This window comes from Miniopterus natalensis, chromosome 17 (genome assembly GCF_054644295.1).
Source record: "Miniopterus natalensis isolate mMinNat1 chromosome 17, mMinNat1.hap1, whole genome shotgun sequence".
NCBI lineage: Eukaryota > Metazoa > Chordata > Mammalia > Chiroptera > Miniopteridae > Miniopterus > Miniopterus natalensis.
This window is the reverse complement of record NC_142097.1, coordinates 11,039,450-11,059,136: the sequence shown is the minus strand read 5'-3', so window position 1 is coordinate 11,059,136 and position 19,687 is coordinate 11,039,450. Positions and strand designations below refer to the sequence as shown.

The 19,687-nt window shown below is 47.8% G+C and overlaps 1 protein-coding gene and 1 pseudogene across 2 annotated transcripts; one reads left to right on the top strand and one right to left on the bottom strand.

The window, feature by feature from the left end:
* Positions 1 to 1,547: 1,547 nt before the first annotated feature.
* GP1BA (glycoprotein Ib platelet subunit alpha) lies at positions 1,548 to 15,871 on the bottom strand. Of its 2 annotated transcripts, none has more exons than XM_016200993.2 (3): positions 15,709 to 15,871; positions 4,425 to 4,511; positions 1,548 to 4,175 (listed from the first exon to the last, which is right to left on the bottom strand). In XM_016200993.2, the coding sequence occupies exon 3, from the start codon at positions 4,167 to 4,169 to the stop codon at positions 2,028 to 2,030; it is 2,142 nt and encodes a 713-aa protein (XP_016056479.2). In that variant the 5' UTR covers positions 4,170 to 4,175; positions 4,425 to 4,511; positions 15,709 to 15,871; the 3' UTR covers positions 1,548 to 2,027. The 2 variants fall into 2 exon arrangements, with proteins under 2 accessions (XP_016056479.2, XP_016056480.2); XM_016200994.2 differs by lacking the exon at positions 15,709 to 15,871 and adding an exon at positions 12,235 to 12,470.
* LOC107528017 (trafficking protein particle complex subunit 4 pseudogene) lies at positions 12,991 to 19,432 on the top strand (annotated as a pseudogene).
* Positions 19,433 to 19,687: the final 255 nt, after the last annotated feature.

Sequence of the window (19,687 nt, the reverse complement as noted above, 5' to 3'; positions counted from 1 at the left end):
TCGCCCAAGAAGACAGATGCACAAGTCAGCACAAGTCATCTCATGTAATCCCCAGGCAAAGCCTATGGGGTCTGGTGACTACTTCTGTGGCCTAAAGAGGGAGGGAATAATGAGTCTGAGAAGAGAAGGCTGACATGGGGGGGGGAGGGGACATAGCTTGAGGGAGTGAGCACAGAAGCAAGGCCCCCAAACACTGGAATTTTGAGGAACCAGAGATTATTGGCCAGAGACTTGATCTGGGCGCTAGGTTGAGAATGAATGCTTTATGAGAATGACTGTCTTATCTGTTGGTGTGATTCCTGGGCCCTGCCCCCAAGGAGCCTAAAAACCTCTTGGGGGCATAAAAGGGTATGGAAAGGTCAACTGGAAGGAGGGCTGGGCAGTATGAGGCCTGAAGGCTTCTGAGCCAGGCCAGGGGACAGGCAGGCAGCAGGTGGGAACTGGCCCCTTGGCAGAGCCTCTTGATAGAAGAGGTGGAGCTCAGCAGCCTGGCTTCCCAGCTGGGCCCTCCTACCTCTGCCTATCTTTTTACCTGCTCCATGTACATGTTGGCCTGGGCCTTTTGGCCACATTGAGACACTTGAGGCCTGAGTCTTATACTTAAGAAATTCCAAGTCCAGAGGGGAAGATGACACAGGAGCAGCTGGGGAGCTGGGAGTGTAGCGATAGACCGTTGCTGGGTAATTTAGAGTACCTGGCTCTGCCTGGGGAGGAGAGACCTGTGTACAGTAGCAGTTAGACTGGCTGGGGAAGGGGGCGGGGCAGTACTCCTGGCTGACGTGAGAGCAAAGGCTTAGAGGAGAAAGGCTGGGCAGCAGGTGAAGTGTTTGTGAGAGATGAAGCCAGAGTGTCCAATGGATTAGTGCACAGAAGTCCTTGATTGTCGAGCTCAAGAGCTTGTTCTCTATCTGGGGAAGAGTTCAGAGCAGGAGAAATGCAGTCGGGTTTTCAAGTTAGCAAGATTCTTCTAGCACCATCTGGGGGAGGAGGACTCCATGAAGCCACAAAGCCTCAGCCTTCCCATTCTCTGGGCCTCAAGCCTTGGTTTGGGCTGGAGACAAGGTAGGAAAGAAGGCCCCATCGAACATGGTAAAGAGAATGGGAGAAACTGGCACCGGGTGAGAGAAGTGAGTTCCATTTGCAAGCATCCTAGCTTGAGAGTAGGAAACAGACTATTCAGTAAAACCCAGACCCTTCCTCTGTCCCACTTGACTGAAAGAACGGGGAGCTGCATTTCTGAGGCTGCAGGTGCAAACAAGCCCACCTTCACGCCTAGTAGTGCGAGCCACAGGCAGGTAGGCCTCAGCGGTGTTACTAACCTCCAGGGAAACTTACGGTTCTTGATCTGGAGCTGGTGCTTGGGGTGGCCTGGAGGGTAGTCACCCCTGGAGGAGAGAAGTAGGCACCCCAAGCAAGGGAAGTACAAGCTAAGACTAGAGCTTTTTTGGGTGAGTAGTGCAACTAGAGTGGGGCTAGTTGGGGCCTTGGGAACGCCAGGGAGAGGTGTTCTAGCCACTCTTTCCCTCTCCAAAAGAACCTAGTTTTTCTTTTTGAAACTGTTTTTTATTATACAAATAATATAGTAGTAGAAAACTAGACAATGCCAAGCAGAGGAAAGGGAAACCATATTTATACCACCCAGAGACAATCAAGGTTCACATCTTGATAAATCTCTTCAAATTTTCAATATACAGATAAATGTGGGGGCTATGCTCTATTCTGTTTTCTATTTGCTTTTTCCTATAACTTCCCCAAAGTGGTAATAACCTAGTGATCTCAGAAACACCCCTACCCCCATCCAGTGTAGTATTGGGAGCTTTCTTCTATGACCCACCCAACTCCATCTCACTACCTGTCCTGGTTTGCTGGGTCTGAGATGGTTTTCCTTTGGTATGAAAGGGAGGCTTCTGATAAAGGAAAAGTGATTAAGACCTCCCCTGACCCTGTGCTTTTCACCCACCCCACCCCTGCTAGATCCCAATAAGAAAGCCCATCAGAGCCTCTCAAAGTCCCCAAATCACCCACCCTCAGAGGCTGTGGCCAGAATACCTAATGCCCACTGTACCCAGCAGGTCCTGACCACGACCCAGACTGAGGGCTGAGGGCCTCCGTCCTGCCACCAGAGGCCCCACACGGCCATTCGGCCGGACCCACAGGAAGAGGCTGGAGCGGAAAGTTGGGAGTGATCCTTGGAGGAAAAGCAGCCAGGCCTGGGGCATGGCCACTTGCCTTCCCCTCTGCAGCTCCAGATGTGTGGTGTACTTGCCTGTGGCCAGGGCAACAGACTGGCCAAAGTCCAGGGCCTGTGGTTTCATGTGCCGGACCCAGGTCAGCAGCAGGATGAGGACCACAGAGGCAAACAGGAGCCAGAGGAGGCCCAAGACATAGAAACCCAGGGGGAGGAGACAGCAGAAGTCAGGGGTGAGGAAAGGGTCACTTCTGGGGCTGCCCACGTTCCCCTGAGCCCACCCCCGGGCCTTGGGGAGGTTGGCAGATTCAGAGATTGTTGTGGACTCTAAGGCAGGGAGGGAGATGGGTTCTGTGGTGGCTAATATGGTTGGTTCTGACTGCAACCCGGACATGGTTTGGATTGTGGTGGGTTCTGAGGTTGTAGGTTCTGGGGTGGTCGGGGTTGTGGTGGGCTCTGGGGTGGTTGGGGTTGTGGTGGGCTCTGGGGTGGTGGGTTCTTGGGTGGTCAGGGTTGTGGTGGGCTCTGGGGTTGTAGGTTCTGCGGTGGTCGGGGTTGTGGTGGGCTCTGGGGTTGTGGGTTCTGGGGTGGTCAGGGTTGTGGTAGGCTCTGGGGTTGTAGGTTCTGTGGTGGTCGGGGTTGTGGTGGGCTCTGGGGTTGTGGGTTCTGGGGTGGTTGGGGTTGTGGGTTCTAGGGTTGTAGGTTCTGGGGTGGTCAGGGTTGTGGTGGGCTCTGGGGTTGTGGGTTCTTGGGTGGTCAGGGTTGTGGTGGGCTCTGGGGTTGTAGGTTCTGGGGTGGTGGGGATTGTGGTGGGCTCTGGGGTTGTGGGTTCTGGGGTTGTAGGTTCTGAGGTGGTCAGGGTTGTGGTGCATTCAGGAGTGGGTTTTGGAGTTTTGGAGAATATAATGGATTCTGTGGTGGTTGGGAATGCGGTCTCTTTCATAGTGGACTCTTGGGTTGGAGGCAAGTAGGGCATTTGGCTGTCTAGAGAAGCAGTAGATTCTGAGTTGAGTAGGCCCCAGTGGGTTGAATGGGCTTTGGTGTTGGTGACCACAGCGCTTGTGGTAGGCCTCTTGTCACTCTTAGGGTCTTCGTCATAGCTGTCATAGTAGTCTTCATCTTCTTCAACAATGAGAGGGGGGCAGCCATCCCCTGAGTACTCAGAGACGAGTGTTTTGGGTATATTGACACATTGCACACTCTCCACATTGGGGGTCATGGCCTCGACATCCACACCCTCCTTCCATAAGTAGACATTGTTAGCATTGTCTCGCAGCCAGTGACTGAAATAAACGAGGTTGCAGTCGCAGTACCAGGGGTTGTTGTGGAGAAAAACAAAAGGCAGAAGGAGCCTCCCAAAGAAGCCTGTTGGTATTGTGCGCAGCCAGTTTCCTTGGAGGTAGAGGGTGTCAAGATCCTTCAACCCATCCAGGAGCCCAAGGGGCAGATTTGTCAACTGGTTGTCAGCCAGATTGAGTTTCCTCAGCTGGGTTGTGGGCGCCAGGAGCCGGTTGGGCAGAGTCTTCAGCTTATTGCCATGCAGATAGAGCTCATGGAGCTGGCTCAGGCCATCCAGGATATCAGAGGACAGTGAGGCCAGCTTGTTGAAAGAGACGTCCAGGGTAGTGAGCCGTGGCAGTGTCTGTCCTAGCAAGGGCAGGCTTATCAACTTATTGTGGGGTATTTCCAGGGTCTCCAGCTCTGGCAGTTTCCCATCAGCCTGCAGGTTAGTCAGTTGGCTGTGACCCAGATGTAGCTGTGTAAGGTGAGTCAGAGCCCCCAGGGACACCAGGGAGAAAGTGCCCAGGGGGTTCTTACCCAGGTGGAGGATGGCTGTGTTTGCTGGCAAATCTGAAGGCAGTGCCTTCAGCCCCCGATTCTCACAGTTCACTTCCACCTGGTTGGCCACTTGGGAGACCTCACAGGTGGAATGGGGGTGTGAAAGGCTTGGTAGCAGGAGCAGCAAGAGAATGAGAGTCATGGGGACCTGTGAACAAGGGAAGTTTGGGTACCCCACTGGCCCCCAACATTCCCCTGGGCCCTAGCTCTCACTGAAGCCTCTAGGATCCTTTCCAGAAACAGCCCCCACAGCTCCCATCCTCACCACTCCCCTCTCCTACCCTTGCCCCCCAAAGCCTAAATTGCTAGCTCCAGCTGCTTGGCCCTCACCCCTCCCTCAGGCCCCCTCCTCTCCCAGCTCACGCCCCCTCCTCTCCCAGCCCCAGCCCCAGCTTACAGGCAGGCAGGAAAACCTCCGAAAGCACAGCGCTTCTTCCAGGGTGTGCCGCTCTCAGTCCGTCTTTCTTCCAGCTCTGGGGAGGGCCTGGCAGGGCAGGAAAGGGATGGGGATTGGGAGGAAATGCCAGCCTGATAGGGGCCCCTGGGACCCAGTGAGCAGCCTCCCTCCCGGACACATGCCCTTATCACCCCCTTCCACAACTCTCCCCCAAGCCGTCCTTTTAGCTCCACTCTCCCACTTTCCTCCTACACCAGGGAGATTGGGAGTGAATTCTAACCACCACCCTCATCCAGCTTTTAGAAACCTCTCCAGCTGCCACTGTCACTTCCCCTGCACAGCTACATTCTTAGAGTTGCCTAATTTTAACCCTCACCTCCCTCTGCCTTCTCACCCACTCTAGGCTAGTTTATTAACCCCCACGCCTTCATTGGTTCAGTTCTTGCCAAGGTGGCCAGTGCCCCTGTACACCCACTGGACACGTCTCCATTACGTTCTTTTTCTCTGCAGCCTGCATGCTCATGGCCACACCCACCTTGGGACTCGTGACACTAATTTTCCTGGTTTTCCTTTTACCTTTCCGGTCACCCCTTCTCCCATTTCCTTTGTGGATTTCTCTTCCTCTGCCCTTCATGAAAATTAACCTGCACCCAGACTTTGGTCTTTGGGTGACTTTTTATGCTACACACACACCTGAGACTACTCTTGTCCATTCGCTTGCATTCAATTACCACTGGTACGCCAGTGACTTTCAAAACTTTATCTCTAGCCCAGGCCCCTCTCCTGCGCCCAAACACATATGTCCCACTGCCTTTTGGATTTCTTGGATGTCCCAAAGACACTAAAACAGTATGTTCAAAACTGAGCACATCATCTCTCTCCAAGTAGCTTATCCCATGTTCTCCAGCCTGGTGAATGGTACCATTATACATTTATTTGTTGAGCCTAGTGATTTTCAGCTTTTTTCATTTCATGGCACACAAACTAATTACTAAAATTCCACAGCACACCAAAAATATTTTTTTGCTGATCTGACAAAAAATAGGTATAATTTTGATTGATTTACCAAAAACAAAAACAAAAAAGGATAATTGCCTCCCTCTTTTGCTCCAAAGTGATTTTTTAAAAAACATTGGGTGCCTATACTTGTATATAAGGATTTCTGGTACAAGAATTAACCAATCAGATGGAAACTTATTATGTAACGTGACCAAGAAGGTACAACTTAATGACCTATATATTTATGGTTCAAGACAGAGCATTCACATTGGGTGGCCATTGTTGTGCTGGCTGTTGTCATTTTTCTAATTTGACAGTCTAAGGGGAAAAAGGTCAGTGCCTCTGACTAAATAGTCGGGTATTGCATGTTTTAAAAATTCTTCAGCACATGGGTTGAAAATTGCCAGCCTGGCCCTGTGGCTCAGTTGGTCGGAGCATCGCCCTGCTGCGCCACGGTTGTGGGTTTGAGCCCAGGCAGGGCACATGCAGGAGGCAGCCAAGGAATGCACCCGTGAGTGGGGCAACAAACTGGTGTTTCTCTTTTCCTCTCTCTCTCTAAAATCAATAAATTAAAAAATATATTTTTTAAAATTGCAGATCTAAGATAGACACACAAAAAGTAAAAAAAAAAATAAGAGACGCCCTGGCCGGCGCGGCGCGTTGGGTGGCCGCCGCCGCGCCCTGAAAGGCTGCCCTTCGGCTCCGGTGGGCACGTGGCCGGGCGGCAGGCTCAGCCCCGAATAGGATGTGCAGGGGGCAGCCGACTGGTTCACTCTCTAACCAATGTTTCTCTCTCTCTAAAGAAAATAATAATTTAAAAATCAATTTCAAAAAGTTTTTTTAAAAAAGAAAAAGCACAAAAACAAAGACAAAATGAAACAAAAGCCAAAAAGAAGAAAAAAATATATATAAGGAAAATACAAAACAAACCAACGAAAGAAAATTGCTGGTCTAGCCATCCCATCATTAAACAAAATCCCTAATAGTCATCCTTAGCTCCGCTCCTCCCTCATCCCCACATCTAACTTGTCACCAGAGTCCACTGATTTTATCTCCAATCCCACACCCACTTTTTTCTGTTCCTACCGCCACCACTTCCCCCTACAGAGTCGTGTGTGGTCTGGTCCTTGCCTACCTGTCCAGCCCATCGCAACACTCCACCCTTCACTCTAGACCATTTTCTTTCTTGTGCCTGGATTCTCTTATCCCTTATCGCCTTCTGTGTAAATCTTACTTATATGGAAAGTCTAGCCCAGAATTTCTTTGTCTAGAAGGCCTTTTAGGACTTCCCGACACCAGGCTAGGTGCCTGTTTCAGAGATTCGGCCTCCATGCCTGTTGATCTATTGCCTCTCCTGATGATTAGAATGTCCTACCTACTGTCCCCCAGAAAGGGCACCATGCAACCACATGAGCCTGTCCCTGTCTGCTCACCGCTGGTGACTGGACAAGGGGTGCAGTTAATCTGACCATTTATATAATTTGCCAGCTGCAAAAAGTATTTGAAAATGTGGAGAAAAGGAGGCGGCAAGCAACAGGGAGTGAGGTGGAAAGTTGTATAGAGAGAGACTGTGATGTGGAATAAGGCCCCTGAGGCTGTTGGGTTTTGCTGCATTGGTATAGGGGTTTTAGTTGTAAGCAGCAGAAGATGTTCTGGTTAATTTAGGCTGAAAGGAATTTATTAAAAATGCATTGGCTACTTCACAGATTTGTCAGTGAGGGCTAGAGAAGCAGACTTGGAACTGTGTAGCCAGCACAGTGCCCAGAACTAGGCTGCAGAACCAGTCTGGTGAGCAAAGCTCTGCTCCTGCTGCAAGACCAGGTCACTGAAGCTTGCACTGCTCCAGCTGCCGAGCCAGGGACTCAGTGTTATCACAACCTCCCTGCGGCAGAGGGAGAATTCTGCACCACCACTACTCCTTTGTGATACTAGCTCCTGAATCAAAGTCTGCTGTGAGTCTGGTTGGTCATGTGCCTGTGACTCAGCGGCAGAGGGTCAGTGAAAGCAGGTATCTGATATGTTCAGCTTCTGTAATAGGAGCCAAGTTCTGCTTCTCTAAGGATTCATAAGTTGAAGGACTTTTTCAGTCATAGGAAAGAGATTCATGTGCTTTGGCTCCTACTGAAACAATCCTATGTTTTACTTTCTTCACATGTCAATGTCCTTCATTTTTTTCTAATTTTGGATCTTTGAATGCTTGGAATGAACCCTACTTGGCCATTATGAATTATTCTTTTAACATAATTTTAGGTTGGTTTGCTCACATTTTATTTAAAACTTTTACATCTAAGTTAGAAATAGGAGTGGCCGGGTTCATGTCAGCATCATGACTGAGTAAGAAGACTCCATTGTTTCTCCACTTAAACTTGCAACAAGTCAGACAACTATAACTCAGTAAAGGATCCCTTGCTCAACACACAAACACACCTGAACAATTCAGAACATCAGAAGGTGGGCGTATTGAAATAACTAGGGGAAGTAGCGCGGGGGAAGGACCAAACAGTGGGCACTGACACAGTTCAGCATCCACCACACTCCAGCAAGAGTGGTAGCAGAGGAGAAGTCAGGGTGCAGCCCTCACACTATGGCCTGGAGTGTAAGAGGAAAAGAAGCAGTTTCTCTCTTGAAAAAGGCCATCTCCCTTCTCTCCCCATCATGGCAAAGCCAGGTAGAGGTGGCTGGGAAGCTAAAACAGCACAACAGTGCAGACAGCCATTACTGGAAGGGGGGTGGAGTTGCAAGATTGCTAACTTACCTCACCTGCCCCACACTCCCTGGCAGAGCCTGGTAAAGAAAACTGAGATGCCCTAAGCACCATAGCACAAACAAAGTAACCTACCTATCTACCTGTTGAATTGTTGAAAACAAACAGTATCTAAACAAGAAAAAGCTCCCTACCTCAATGTTCAGGCAGGGAATCAAACCATTAAATACCATAAGCAACCAAGGTAACAGGAAAAAAAACCCAAAAAACAGTCCCCAGAAACCAAACTCAAAGTCATGGAAGATGGTGGTTCAAATGACAGAAAATTTAAGATTGTAGTTATAAAGAAACTCAGTGAAGTACAGGAAAACACAGAAAGGCAGTTCAATGAGCTCAGGAATAAAATCAATGAACAAAGGGAATGCCTTACCAAAAAGATTGAAACTATAAGGAAGGACCAAAAAGAAGTTCTGGAGCTGAAGAAGTCAATAAAGGAGACTAGGAAGACACTAGGGAGCACTGAAAATAGAGCAGACTAGATGGAAGAGAGAATTGGTGAGCATGAAGATTAAAACCTATAAATGACTCAGGAGGGAGGAGAGAGATAACGGAATTTCTTTAAAAAAATGAAAGAACTCTCTGAGAACTATCTGACTAAATTAGAAAGAGCAACATAAGGATAATAGGTATACCACAAGGAGAAGAGATAGATGGGAACAAAGAGCTCAGTGAAAGAAATAATTGATGAGAACTTACCAAACTTGTGGAAAGAACTGGACTTTAGAATAGAGGAAGCTAACAGACCAATGCAAAAAGATCTCTGAGACACATTTTATTCAAACTCAAAAAATAATCTTCTGCCCTAAGAGGAGAGGAGAAGGCAGTGTCTACAGGCCATGGAGAGGCCCTCACCAGGAACCCATCGTGTGCACCCTGACCGGGGACTTCCCGTCTCCAGAACTGTGAGAACAAATGTCTATTGTTTAAGTTGCCCATGTGCACGATGTTTTGCTATGGCAGCCGAGCAGCCTGGCAGTTCCTTCACCCCTTGTGTCCTTGGAGCAATGGCTGTAGCCAGCTGCTGCATGGTTCGTGGTTCAGAGAAAGAGCAGCCAAGAGGTGCACTGCAGTGCTAGGGACCCGCAAGTGTCCATGCAGGGAGTTCTCCCAGAGCTGCAGGGATGGGGACCTTCGCAGTGGGGTGCTAGGAGCAGCAGTCAGAGCCTGACTCTCTTCCTGCTCCCTGTGCCTTCACAGGACCTTCCTTTCAATCACTGGACTTGTCAGTTTTATAACAGAGCCCCCTTTTTGTCCACACCTGGTTGCCTCTTTTGAAGATTTCTTAAGACTCCATGTGTGACTCGGAGCAATCTCCCTTGAGAATCCTCCTTTCCCAGGTATTCTCACCCCTCTGTCTCAACTGGTTCCTTTGCTGGAATAAACCCTAGGGCCCCCTCCTCTGGGCCCCCGCCTGCACACTTCTCCTGCTTACCTTGGGCTTGGAGGGACCATCTTTGCAAAGGGAACTGGTGTTATCTCCACACTCACGAGTGGGAGTCAGCCCCTTCCTGGCCCATCTAATCTGTCCTTTTTTGGTTTGTTTTATTTTCTTTATTGATTTTTAGAGAGAGAGGACGGGAGAGAGAGAGAGATTAATTTGTTATTCCAGTTATTTATGCATTCATTGGTTAATTCCTGTATGTGCCCTGATTGGAGATGTTCTGAACCCACAACCTTGATGTACTGGAACGATGCTCTAACCAACTAAGCTACCTGGCCAGGGCCAATGACAAAGACTCGAAGCTACAAAAGAGGATTCAGATAAATAGATCAATTATGATGTCATTTAAGTCTCAACACAATTCTTTGAGGTATTAAAAATGGCTGTCCTTATTTTAAAAGGGGGAAGTTCATTTGGAACTTGACTTGTCAAGGACAGATAAAAATTGTAAATGACTCCAGGGCAGAATTTGGATACAATTGTTCTTTTATAAAGTAGTAACTTTTTCTCATGGCTAAAAGGTCTCTGTTTGTGTCCTCTGTATGTATGTCTATATATATGTATGTTGTAAATGTGAGATAATTTTCTACCTCTGGGTGCTATTGTGAAAATTAATTTAAAGGCAAGTGCTTATGAGAATTGGGTATTCTAAAATTCTCAGAAATATAAAAACTAACTCAAATGTTTTTAAAGTTCATGTGACCAGAGATTAATCCTTAGTAAAGAAACACTCGTGCCCTAGCTGTTTGGCTCCACTGAGGGTGCAGGCCTGCAGACTGAAGATTCCCAGGTTCCATTCCGGCCAAGGGCATGTACCTTGGTTGCAGGCTTGATCCCTGGCCCCCAGTAAGGGCACGTGCAGGGGGCAACCAGTCTATGTGTCTCTCTCACATTGATGTCTCTTTCTTTCTCTCTCTCCCTTTCACTCTCTCTGAAAAGCAATGGAAAAAACATCCTTGGGGAGGATTAAAAAACAACAACTGGAAAACCTAAATAGATCAATCACTAGCAAGAAAATTTAAACAGTAATCAGAAACTCCCACCCACCCACCCAAAAAAAGTCCTGGACCACATGGCTTCACTGGTGAATTCTATCAAACATTCAAAAGTTTAATACCAATCTATCTCAACCTATTCCAAAAAATTGAGGAGAAGTTTATACTTCCTAATTCATTTTATGAGCCCAACATTATCCTGATACCAAAACCAGGCAAGGGCAACACAAAAAAAGAAAATTACAGGCCAATATCTCTGATGATCATAGGTGCAAAAATCCAAACAAAATACTAGCATATCTAATACAACAATACATTAGAAGGATCATAGATCACAATCAGGTGGGGTACATTCCAAGAATGCAAAGATGGTTCAATATCCACAAATCAATCAATGTGTATACGACATTAACAAAATAAAAGATATGACCACATTGACAAATGTAGGTAAAACGTTTGACAAGATCCAACATCCATTTATCATTAAAAAACACTCAATAAAATCAGTATAGAAATTAAGTGTCTCCATGTAATAAAGGCCATACCTGACAAACCCTCAGCTAACATCAAACTCAATGGTAAAAAACTAAAAGCTTGTCCTCTAAGGTCAGGAACAAGACAAGAATGCAAACTCTTGCACTGTTATTCAACATAGTACTGGAAGTCCTAGCTAGAGAAATTAGACAAGAAAAAGACATAAAAGGCATCCAAATTGGGAATGAAGAAAACTGTTGCTACTTGCAGATAACACGATTCCATATATAGAAAAATTTAAAGACTATTAGAAACCATAAAAATGCTATACTATTTCATACTTTAAAATACTTTATATATACTTTAAAATACTATAAAGTTCTAGGTTACAAGATCAATATACAAAAATTCATTGCATTCCTATGCACTTAACAATGAAGCATCAGAAAGAGAAATTATGAAAATGATTCCATTTCCAATTGCAACAGAAAGAATAAAATACCTAGGAATAAACTTAACAAAGAAGGTGAAGGACCTGTACACAGAAAGCTGTTGAAAGAAATTGAAGAAATGGAAAGATATTCCATGTTCATGGATTGGAAGAATTAATATTGCTAAAATGGTCATATTACCTAAAGAAATATACAGGTTTAATGTAATCACTATCAAAATCCCAATGGCATTTTTCACAGAAATAGAACAAAAAACTCCTCAAATTTGTATAGAAACACAAAAGACCCCAAATAGCCATAGAAACTCAAAAACAACCAAAAAAAACAAAGCCAGAGGTATCACACTCCCTGACTTCAAACTATTCTACAAAACTACAGCAATCAAAGCAATACGGTTATTGGCAGAGGTATACAGAGTAATGGAACAGAATTGAGAGCCCATAGATATAGAAAATAGACACACAGATATAGAGAACAAGCTGATGGTTGCCAAAGGGGAGGGGAGAGTAGGATGATGGAAAAAATTTTAAAATTTTTATAAAGAATTGAGAGCCTAAATATAAACCCATACATATATGGGCAACTAATTTTCAACAAAGGAGCCAAAAACATACAATGGAGAAAGGAAAGTCTCTTCAAATGGTGTTGGAGCCCGGCCGGCGTGGCTCAGCAGTTGAGCATCTACCTGTGATCCAGGAGATCACGGTTCAATTCCCCGTCAGGGCATATGCCCGGGTTTCGGGCTCGATCCCCAGCAGGAAGCGTGCAGAAGGCAGCCGATTAATGAGTCTCATCATTGATGTTTCTGTCGCTCCCTCTTCCTCTCTCTGAAATCAATAAAAATATATTTAAAAAATAAAAAATAAATAAATGGTGTTGGGAAAACTGGAAAGTCACATGTAAAAGAATGAAACTAGACTGCTATCTGACACCATACACAAAAATTAACTCAAAATGGATTAAAGACTTGAATGTTAGACCTGAAACAATAAAACACATAGAAGAAAACATAGGCATTAAACTTCTGAACACTGGCCTCAGTGGGGCTTTTGTGGACTTGACCCCAAAGGCAAAGGAAATAAAAGCAAAAAGTAAATGATTGGGACTAAAACCAAAAAGCTTCTGCACAACAACAAAAACCCATCAACGAAACAAAAAGACAAACAACTGAATGAGAGGAGATATTTGCAAATGATACCTCCAATAAGGGACTAGTATCCCAAATATATACGGAACTCATACAACTCAACAGCAACCAGACAAACAATAAAATAAAATATGGGCAGAAGATCTGAATAGGCACATTTCCAAGGAAGACATACACATGGCCAACAGATAGATTAAAAAATGCTCAACATCACTAGTTATAAGGGAAATGCAAATCAAAACCACGAAATACCACCTCACACTGTTAGAATGGCTATTATCAATACGAGAAGAGATGACAAGCACTGCAGAGGATGCGGAGAAACGGCAACCTTCATATATTGCAGGTGGGAATGTAAATAGGTGCAGCCACTATGAAAAACAGTATGGAAGCTCCTCAAAAAATTAAGAATAGAGCTACCATAGGCCCAGCAATGTCTCCTGGGCATCTACCCAAAATTTCTGAAAATACTTATTTGTAAAGATAGATGCACCCCTATGTTCATTGCAGCATTATTTACAATAGCTAAGACATGGAAACAATGTAAGTGTCCATCAGCAGATGATTGGATAAAGCTGTGGCACGTGTATATATAACGGAACACCACGTGACCATAAAAAGATGAAATATTGTCACTTGCAACAACATGGGTGGATCTCGAGAGTATTATGCTAAGTGAGATAAGTCAGATGGAAAAGAACAAGAACCATATGATTTCACTCATGCGAAATGTAAAACAAAAAGCAACAAATGAACAAACAGAACAAGTAAACAGAAACAAACTCATAGGTACAGATAACAGAACAGTGATTCTCAGAGGGGAAGGGGGAGTAAGGGGTGGACAAAGTGGGTAACCGGCATCAAATATACGGCGACAGGAGAAGACGAGACTTTAGGTGGCGAGCATACAGTAGAGCACATATAGATACCATATTATACAGCTGTATACCTAAAACTTATATCGTTTATTATGAACCAATGTCACCCTAATGAATTTAATTTTAAAAAGTACAGAGCCTCGCCTGGCTAGCATGACTCAGCGGTTGAGCATCCACCTGGGATCCAGATCTCGGTTGGATTCCCCGGCAGGGCACATGCCCAGGTTTCAGGCTTGATCCCCAGTGGGGGGCGTGCAGGAGGCAGCCGATCAATGACTCTCTCATCATGGATGTTCCTCTCTCTCTCTCTCCCTCTCCCTTCCTCTCTCTGAAATCAATAAAAACATATTTTTAAAAAAGTACAGAGCCTCATAAATTAAAAAAAAAACAAAACCAAAAAAACAAAACAACAACAAAATAGGAGTGGCCCATAGGTTTCTTTTGAGGGACTTTTTTTTCCTACTAAGTTTTTTTGTATATTTTCTTCTTTTAAAAAATATGTTTCTGCCCGGCCGGGCGTGGCTCAGCGGTTGAGCGTCGACCTAGGATCCAGGCAATCGGGGTTCAATTCCCGGTTGGGGCACATGCCCTGGTTGCGGGCTTGATCAATGACTCTCTCATCATTGATGTTTCTCTCTCTCTCTCCCTCTCCTTTCCTCTCTCTGAAATCAATAAAGATATATTTAAATATATATATATGTTTCTATTGATTTCAGAGAGAGGCCGAAAGAGGGGGAGAGAGAGAAAAACGTCAATGATGAAAGAGAATCATCGATTGGCTGCCTCCTGCACGCCCCCTACTGGGGATGGAGCCAGCAATCAGGGCATGTGCCCTGACAGGAATCGAACTGTGACCTCCAGGTTCATGGGTCGATGCCCAAGCACTGAGCCACACCAGCTGGGGTTTTTCTGTTTGTTTTGTTTTGCTTTGTTATCAGAGTTATGCTGGCCTTGTAAAGTAAGTTGGAAATTTTTATATTCTCTGGAAAAGTTAGAGATCATAGGGATTTTCCGTTCTATGCAGGTTTGGTGGGATTTACCTATAAAACCCTCTGGACTCATGCCTTTGGGGGGGAGAGCTCCTTGGATACTTTTCCAATTCCTGCTATAATTATTGCTCTGCTGCGGTGTCTACATGTTGAGTCCATCTTGGTAATCGACAGTTCTACTAAAATATATCTTTAATGCAGCTATTCAAACTTACTATTGCAAGTTTGACCATTTATACTTTTATCATTTGTTAAAATCTCCATATCTGTAGTTATAACCTCTAATACTGTTCATGTGTATTTTCCCTTTTTTTCTCTTTTTCTCTCTTCCTTCCCCTGCCACTTCCTTTCTTTCTTCATCAGGCTTGCCAAAGAGTGGTCTGTTATTTTGGACCAGTCAAAGACGGAGGTTTATCAGTTTTACTAGTCAGTCGCTGTGTGTTTTTCTATTTGTGATGAATGTCTGGTTTTATCTTTAATAATCCCTCATACTTTGAGCTTATTTTCATGTTCTCTTTTTACCTTCTTGAGGTGAAATCTTAGTTCACGAAGAGATTGAAAACACAATCTTTTTTGCTTTTCAGGTAAATCCACTTAAATTCTATTGATCATTTGAGTACGGCTTTGTGCCACCTCACACGTTTATCATTAACGTTGTCGAGCCCGCTCACTGAGCTTCAATGTCAGCTGCTAGGTTTTTCAGTTATTTGGTTCTTCTTTAGATCTATTTCTCTGCTGAAACCTTTTATTTTTTTATTTGTTTCAAGCAATTCATAATTTCTTGTTGAAGCATTTTTATCGTGGTTCCTTGAAAATACTTTTTTCGCCCCAGGTAATGCTAACACCTCTGTCCTCCGGGTGTTGGCAGCTGTTGATTGTCTTTTTCTCATTCAGTGTGAGATCTTCCCAGTTCTTGGCATGATGAGTGATTTCCAATGGGAACATGGCCATTTTTTAATGCTAAAACTGTGTTTATTGTAAAACAAAAAGGTCTGACATACTCATTCCTGCTATAACATTTTCAGAGAAAAAGGGAAAAAGTAGGAGGCAGGAAAGGGGCTGGGGTGGCAGCATGACCAGGGCCCTGCGGTGGCCCGCGGAGCCCGGGCGCAGGCCCCAGGGGACCCTCCGTCACGCTCTCTCACCTGCCGTCCAACCACCATCCCTGGTCGGCGCACGTTCTGTACTAGAGTTCACGACACCTCCCTGAGGCCGGGCTGCGGCAAGTGCCCAAGCTCGGCTTTCCAGGCCTGTGGGTGGCCCCGAGGAAACGGCGAGGCGCAGCGCGGGGCCCCGGCGTCCCCGCGCGCGGAGCCCACGCCTCCGGCCCGGCCCCAGACTCGCGGAGGAGCCGAGACAGGAGGCGGGAGGCTGCGGCGCGAGCGGCGCAGGGCTGGGGCGCAGGGCCGGCAGCCCCCCGCGGGCCGCAGTGCACGGGGGTCGCCGCCAGGCCGGGCAGGTGCCCCAGAGGCAGCCGGGGCTCGCCCGCGTCTCCCGCAGCTTGCTCGGCAGGCGCGGCCCGGCTCGCTCCCGGCGCAGGGCGGCTGCTCGGACCCGCTCGCCTGCGAGGTCTCCCCTCTGCGCGTCTGCTGCCGTCGCCGCCGCACATGCTCAGTGAAGACCCGCCCCGCCCCGCCCCCGCCCCCGCCCCCGCCCCACCCCACTCCCGCCCCCACCCCCAGTTCTTGACGCGTGGGTGCAGCCCCTGAGGATTTTCTGAGAGGCTGTTTGCCGACGCCCTGTGCGCCTGGTGCTCGCCAAAACATGGACATTTTTGCATCGTCTCATCTGACTGGATCTTACTGAGACCTCCTGTGGAGGCCGCTTTCTCTCCCAGAGGGAGTAGCCAGCCGGTCAGGGCCCCCCTCGGCCCCCGCTGACATCTGCAGGGGCGAGGGCCTCTCCTCCGGCCTGCGCGGCGAGAGGGGCGGTGCCCGCGGGCGAGGCCGGCGGGGCTGCGGCCGCCGGGATTCGCGTCCCGCCCCTGCCCACGGGCGCAGGCCGGGCTCCCGCGTGCTCTCCGCTGACCTGCGCGTGGCAGGCCTCGGTGCCAGCTGGCCGGGTGACAGTCCCGCCCCCTCCTTATATTCTGGGGAGGGTGGGAGCCTAGCGTCCCCGCGGGTGTGGGTGTGGGTGTGGGTGTGGGTGTGGGTGGGGCCACAGGTTCTCTGTGGTTTTTGGCAGGCGCAGAGTGGTTGTCTAGGTTTTCTGTCTCCTGTCTCGGTTGGCTGCCCCTTTCCTGGTCCTTCGGCTAGGGAGGGAGCGCAGGCTTTTGTTGCGGTTTGTTTTGTTTCTTGTTTTGTCTGTTTTGTTTCTTGTTTTGTCGGTGCCTTGGTGTTTCCAGCCTGCAGACTTCACTTCCAAGACTGGGGCAGCCGAGCGCGAGGAAAACCCAGGGAACTCGCCAGCATCCTGCTGTTTCTTGGGTTTCGAGGTCCCTAGCCTTACTTAGCCTTTCTGCCTTCTCTCCACCCTTCATCTTCTTATGTTGAGAGAGAGAGAGAGAGAGAGAGAGAGAGGGAGGGAGGCCACATAAATAGATATAGCTCTCTATATATGTTTAGGGTTTTAGTTGTGCTTAGTGGGTGAAATAGGGAAAAGTACATTACTCTGTCTTCTCAGAAGCAGAAATCTTTCAGGTGCATTTTGCTATTTTTTTATTGCGAACTTCTAAATGTATTTCATTTGAAAAAAAAATTTTAAATCAACAAACAAAAAAAGAGGAATATAAATAAACCTCTTTCAGTTGACAGTGAACCTCATGTGGGGCGTGGTGATGGTTCATTTTATGGGTCAACTCCCACTCGCCACATAAACGTTTTGTCTCATTCGCTTTATCACTTTCGCTCTCAAGTGCTTTTCCCGAATCACTTGAAAGTAAGTTGGAACATCACGCCCCTTTACCACTAATACTTCAATGTGTGTTTCCTAAAAACAAGCACATATTCTTACATAACTGCAGTATAGTTATTAATTTCAGAAAAATTTTTAAAAAGATGTCTTTATTGATTTCAGAGAGAGGAAGGGAGCGAGCGAGCGAGCGAGAGAGAGAAACATCAATGCTGAGAGTCATCGATCGGCTGCCTCCTGCACGACGCCCTCTGGGGGGCGAGCCCGCAACCCGGGCCTGCGGCGGGAATCGAACTGGGATCGGGTCGCTGCTCAAGCGCTGAGCCAGCCCAGCCGGGCGAGTTTCCTTCTTTGATTTCCAATCACTAAACAGCAGCAGTCGTGGTTTTTGTATGTCTGTTTCTATTGTTTATTTGCTATAACTTCTGTGGTATGTTTTACATCTGGAGGGTGATTCACTCCTCTTTTCTTTTTCAAAACTGACATGGGCCTTGGTTGGGTGGCTCATTTGGTCAGAGCGTCATCCCTATAGGCCAAGGTTGCGGGTTGATCCCTGGTCAGGGCACATACAAGAACCAGCCAAAGATTTCATCCAGACGTGGAACAGAAGGGGGCGCGGGGGCGGCGGGGGGGGGGGGGGGGGGCAGCGGAGGGGAGGGAGCGGGGGGCGGGGGGGAGGGAGCGGAGGGCGGGGGGGAGGGGAGCGGGGGGCGGGGTGCGTCCCGTGACCGCTGTTCCCGGAGGCGCGGCCGCAGCGGTGGCGATTTTCAGTGTGTACGCGGGGAACAGAGCTGGTGGCCTGATTTCCCAGCTGGACAGTTACGCGCCACGGGCCGAGGCTGAGAAAACGTTCAGTTACCCGCTTGATCTGCTGCTCAAGCTACACGACCCACGAGTGCTAGTTGCCTTCGGCCGGCGCGACGGCATCCGGGTGGGCCCCGCCGTGCTGCCATCAATGGCATGGACGTGAAGGGCAAGTACGCGGCGGCTGGCACAGAGGTGCTGGAGCACTTAGGCAACCCTGCGAGCTACCGGTGTCCATTCCCTTGGGCCGGGCCCGCCTCGCTTCCAGTGAGAAGCGCATGTTGGCCTCCGTGTTCCACTCGCTGTTGGCAACTGGCTCCCCCCAGTTGTCTCCTGAACAGGGCAGCTCAGGCGCTGAGATGCTGGAGACAGACACGTTCAAACCGCACTGCTTCCGGACACTAACAGGGATCAAGTTCGTGGTGCTGGCAGACCCTAGGCAAGCTGGGATAGATTCTCTACTCCAAAAGATTTATGAGATTTACTCAGACGTTGCCCTCAAGAATCCATTCTACTCCCTGGAAACGCCCATCAGGTGTGAGCTGTTTGACCAGAACCTGAAGTTAGCCCTGGAGGTGGCAGAGAAGGCTGGAACTTTTGGACCTGGGTCATAGGCTCAACCTGCAACAATCCCCCCACCCAACCCCAACCCTGCCTTCCTAAATTCTGAGAGATCCTGTAGCAGGGGTCTTGCTGATTCCACTCCAATGGAAATCCCAGCAGCCTTGTTAGTACACTTGGGGGAGGGAGTTTTGCTGAGATTGATGAGATGACACATACTGACCCCTGAGCTGTAATACTATGCTCTCTTCCCCACTGTATCTATCATGGTACTACTTCCCAACTCTGTACAGATTTATTTATGGAGGAGGTAGGCCCATAAATGCTGTAATAAACATTCCTTTGATCACAAAAAAAAAAAAGAAGTGGAACAGCAGCCCTGGCCTGTTTGGCTCAGCAGTTAGAGCATCGACCCTCGGACTGAAGGATCCCGGGTTCGATTCCGATCAAGGGCACATACCTCAGTTGCAGGCTCAATCCCTAGCCCCGGTTGGGGTGATTGCGGGAGGCAGCTAGTCAATGTGTCTCTCTCACAATGTGTCTTCTCTCTGTCTCTCTCTCCCTTCCATTCTTTCTGAAAAGCAATGGAAAAAATATCCTCGGGCGAGGATTAAAATAAATAAATAAGTGGAACAACATGGGCCTCTGGAATTCCTGGGGCTAGAGGAGGGATGCTGGAGGCCCTTTCTTGTCTCTACCTGTCTTTGTGTACCAGCTGCATTCTCTCTCAGTCACGTAAAAGATGGGGAATGAACATGGCTGCCTCATGCATCTAAATTTATATCTTGCCCTCCTACAGCAAAGAGAAACTGATTCCTCAGTTCCTGCTGGAAAAAATTCTCAGGGAAGGGCTTTCTTTGGCCTGGCTTGGGTCAGGTGTTCTGTCCTGGATCCAGCACCTCTGCCCAG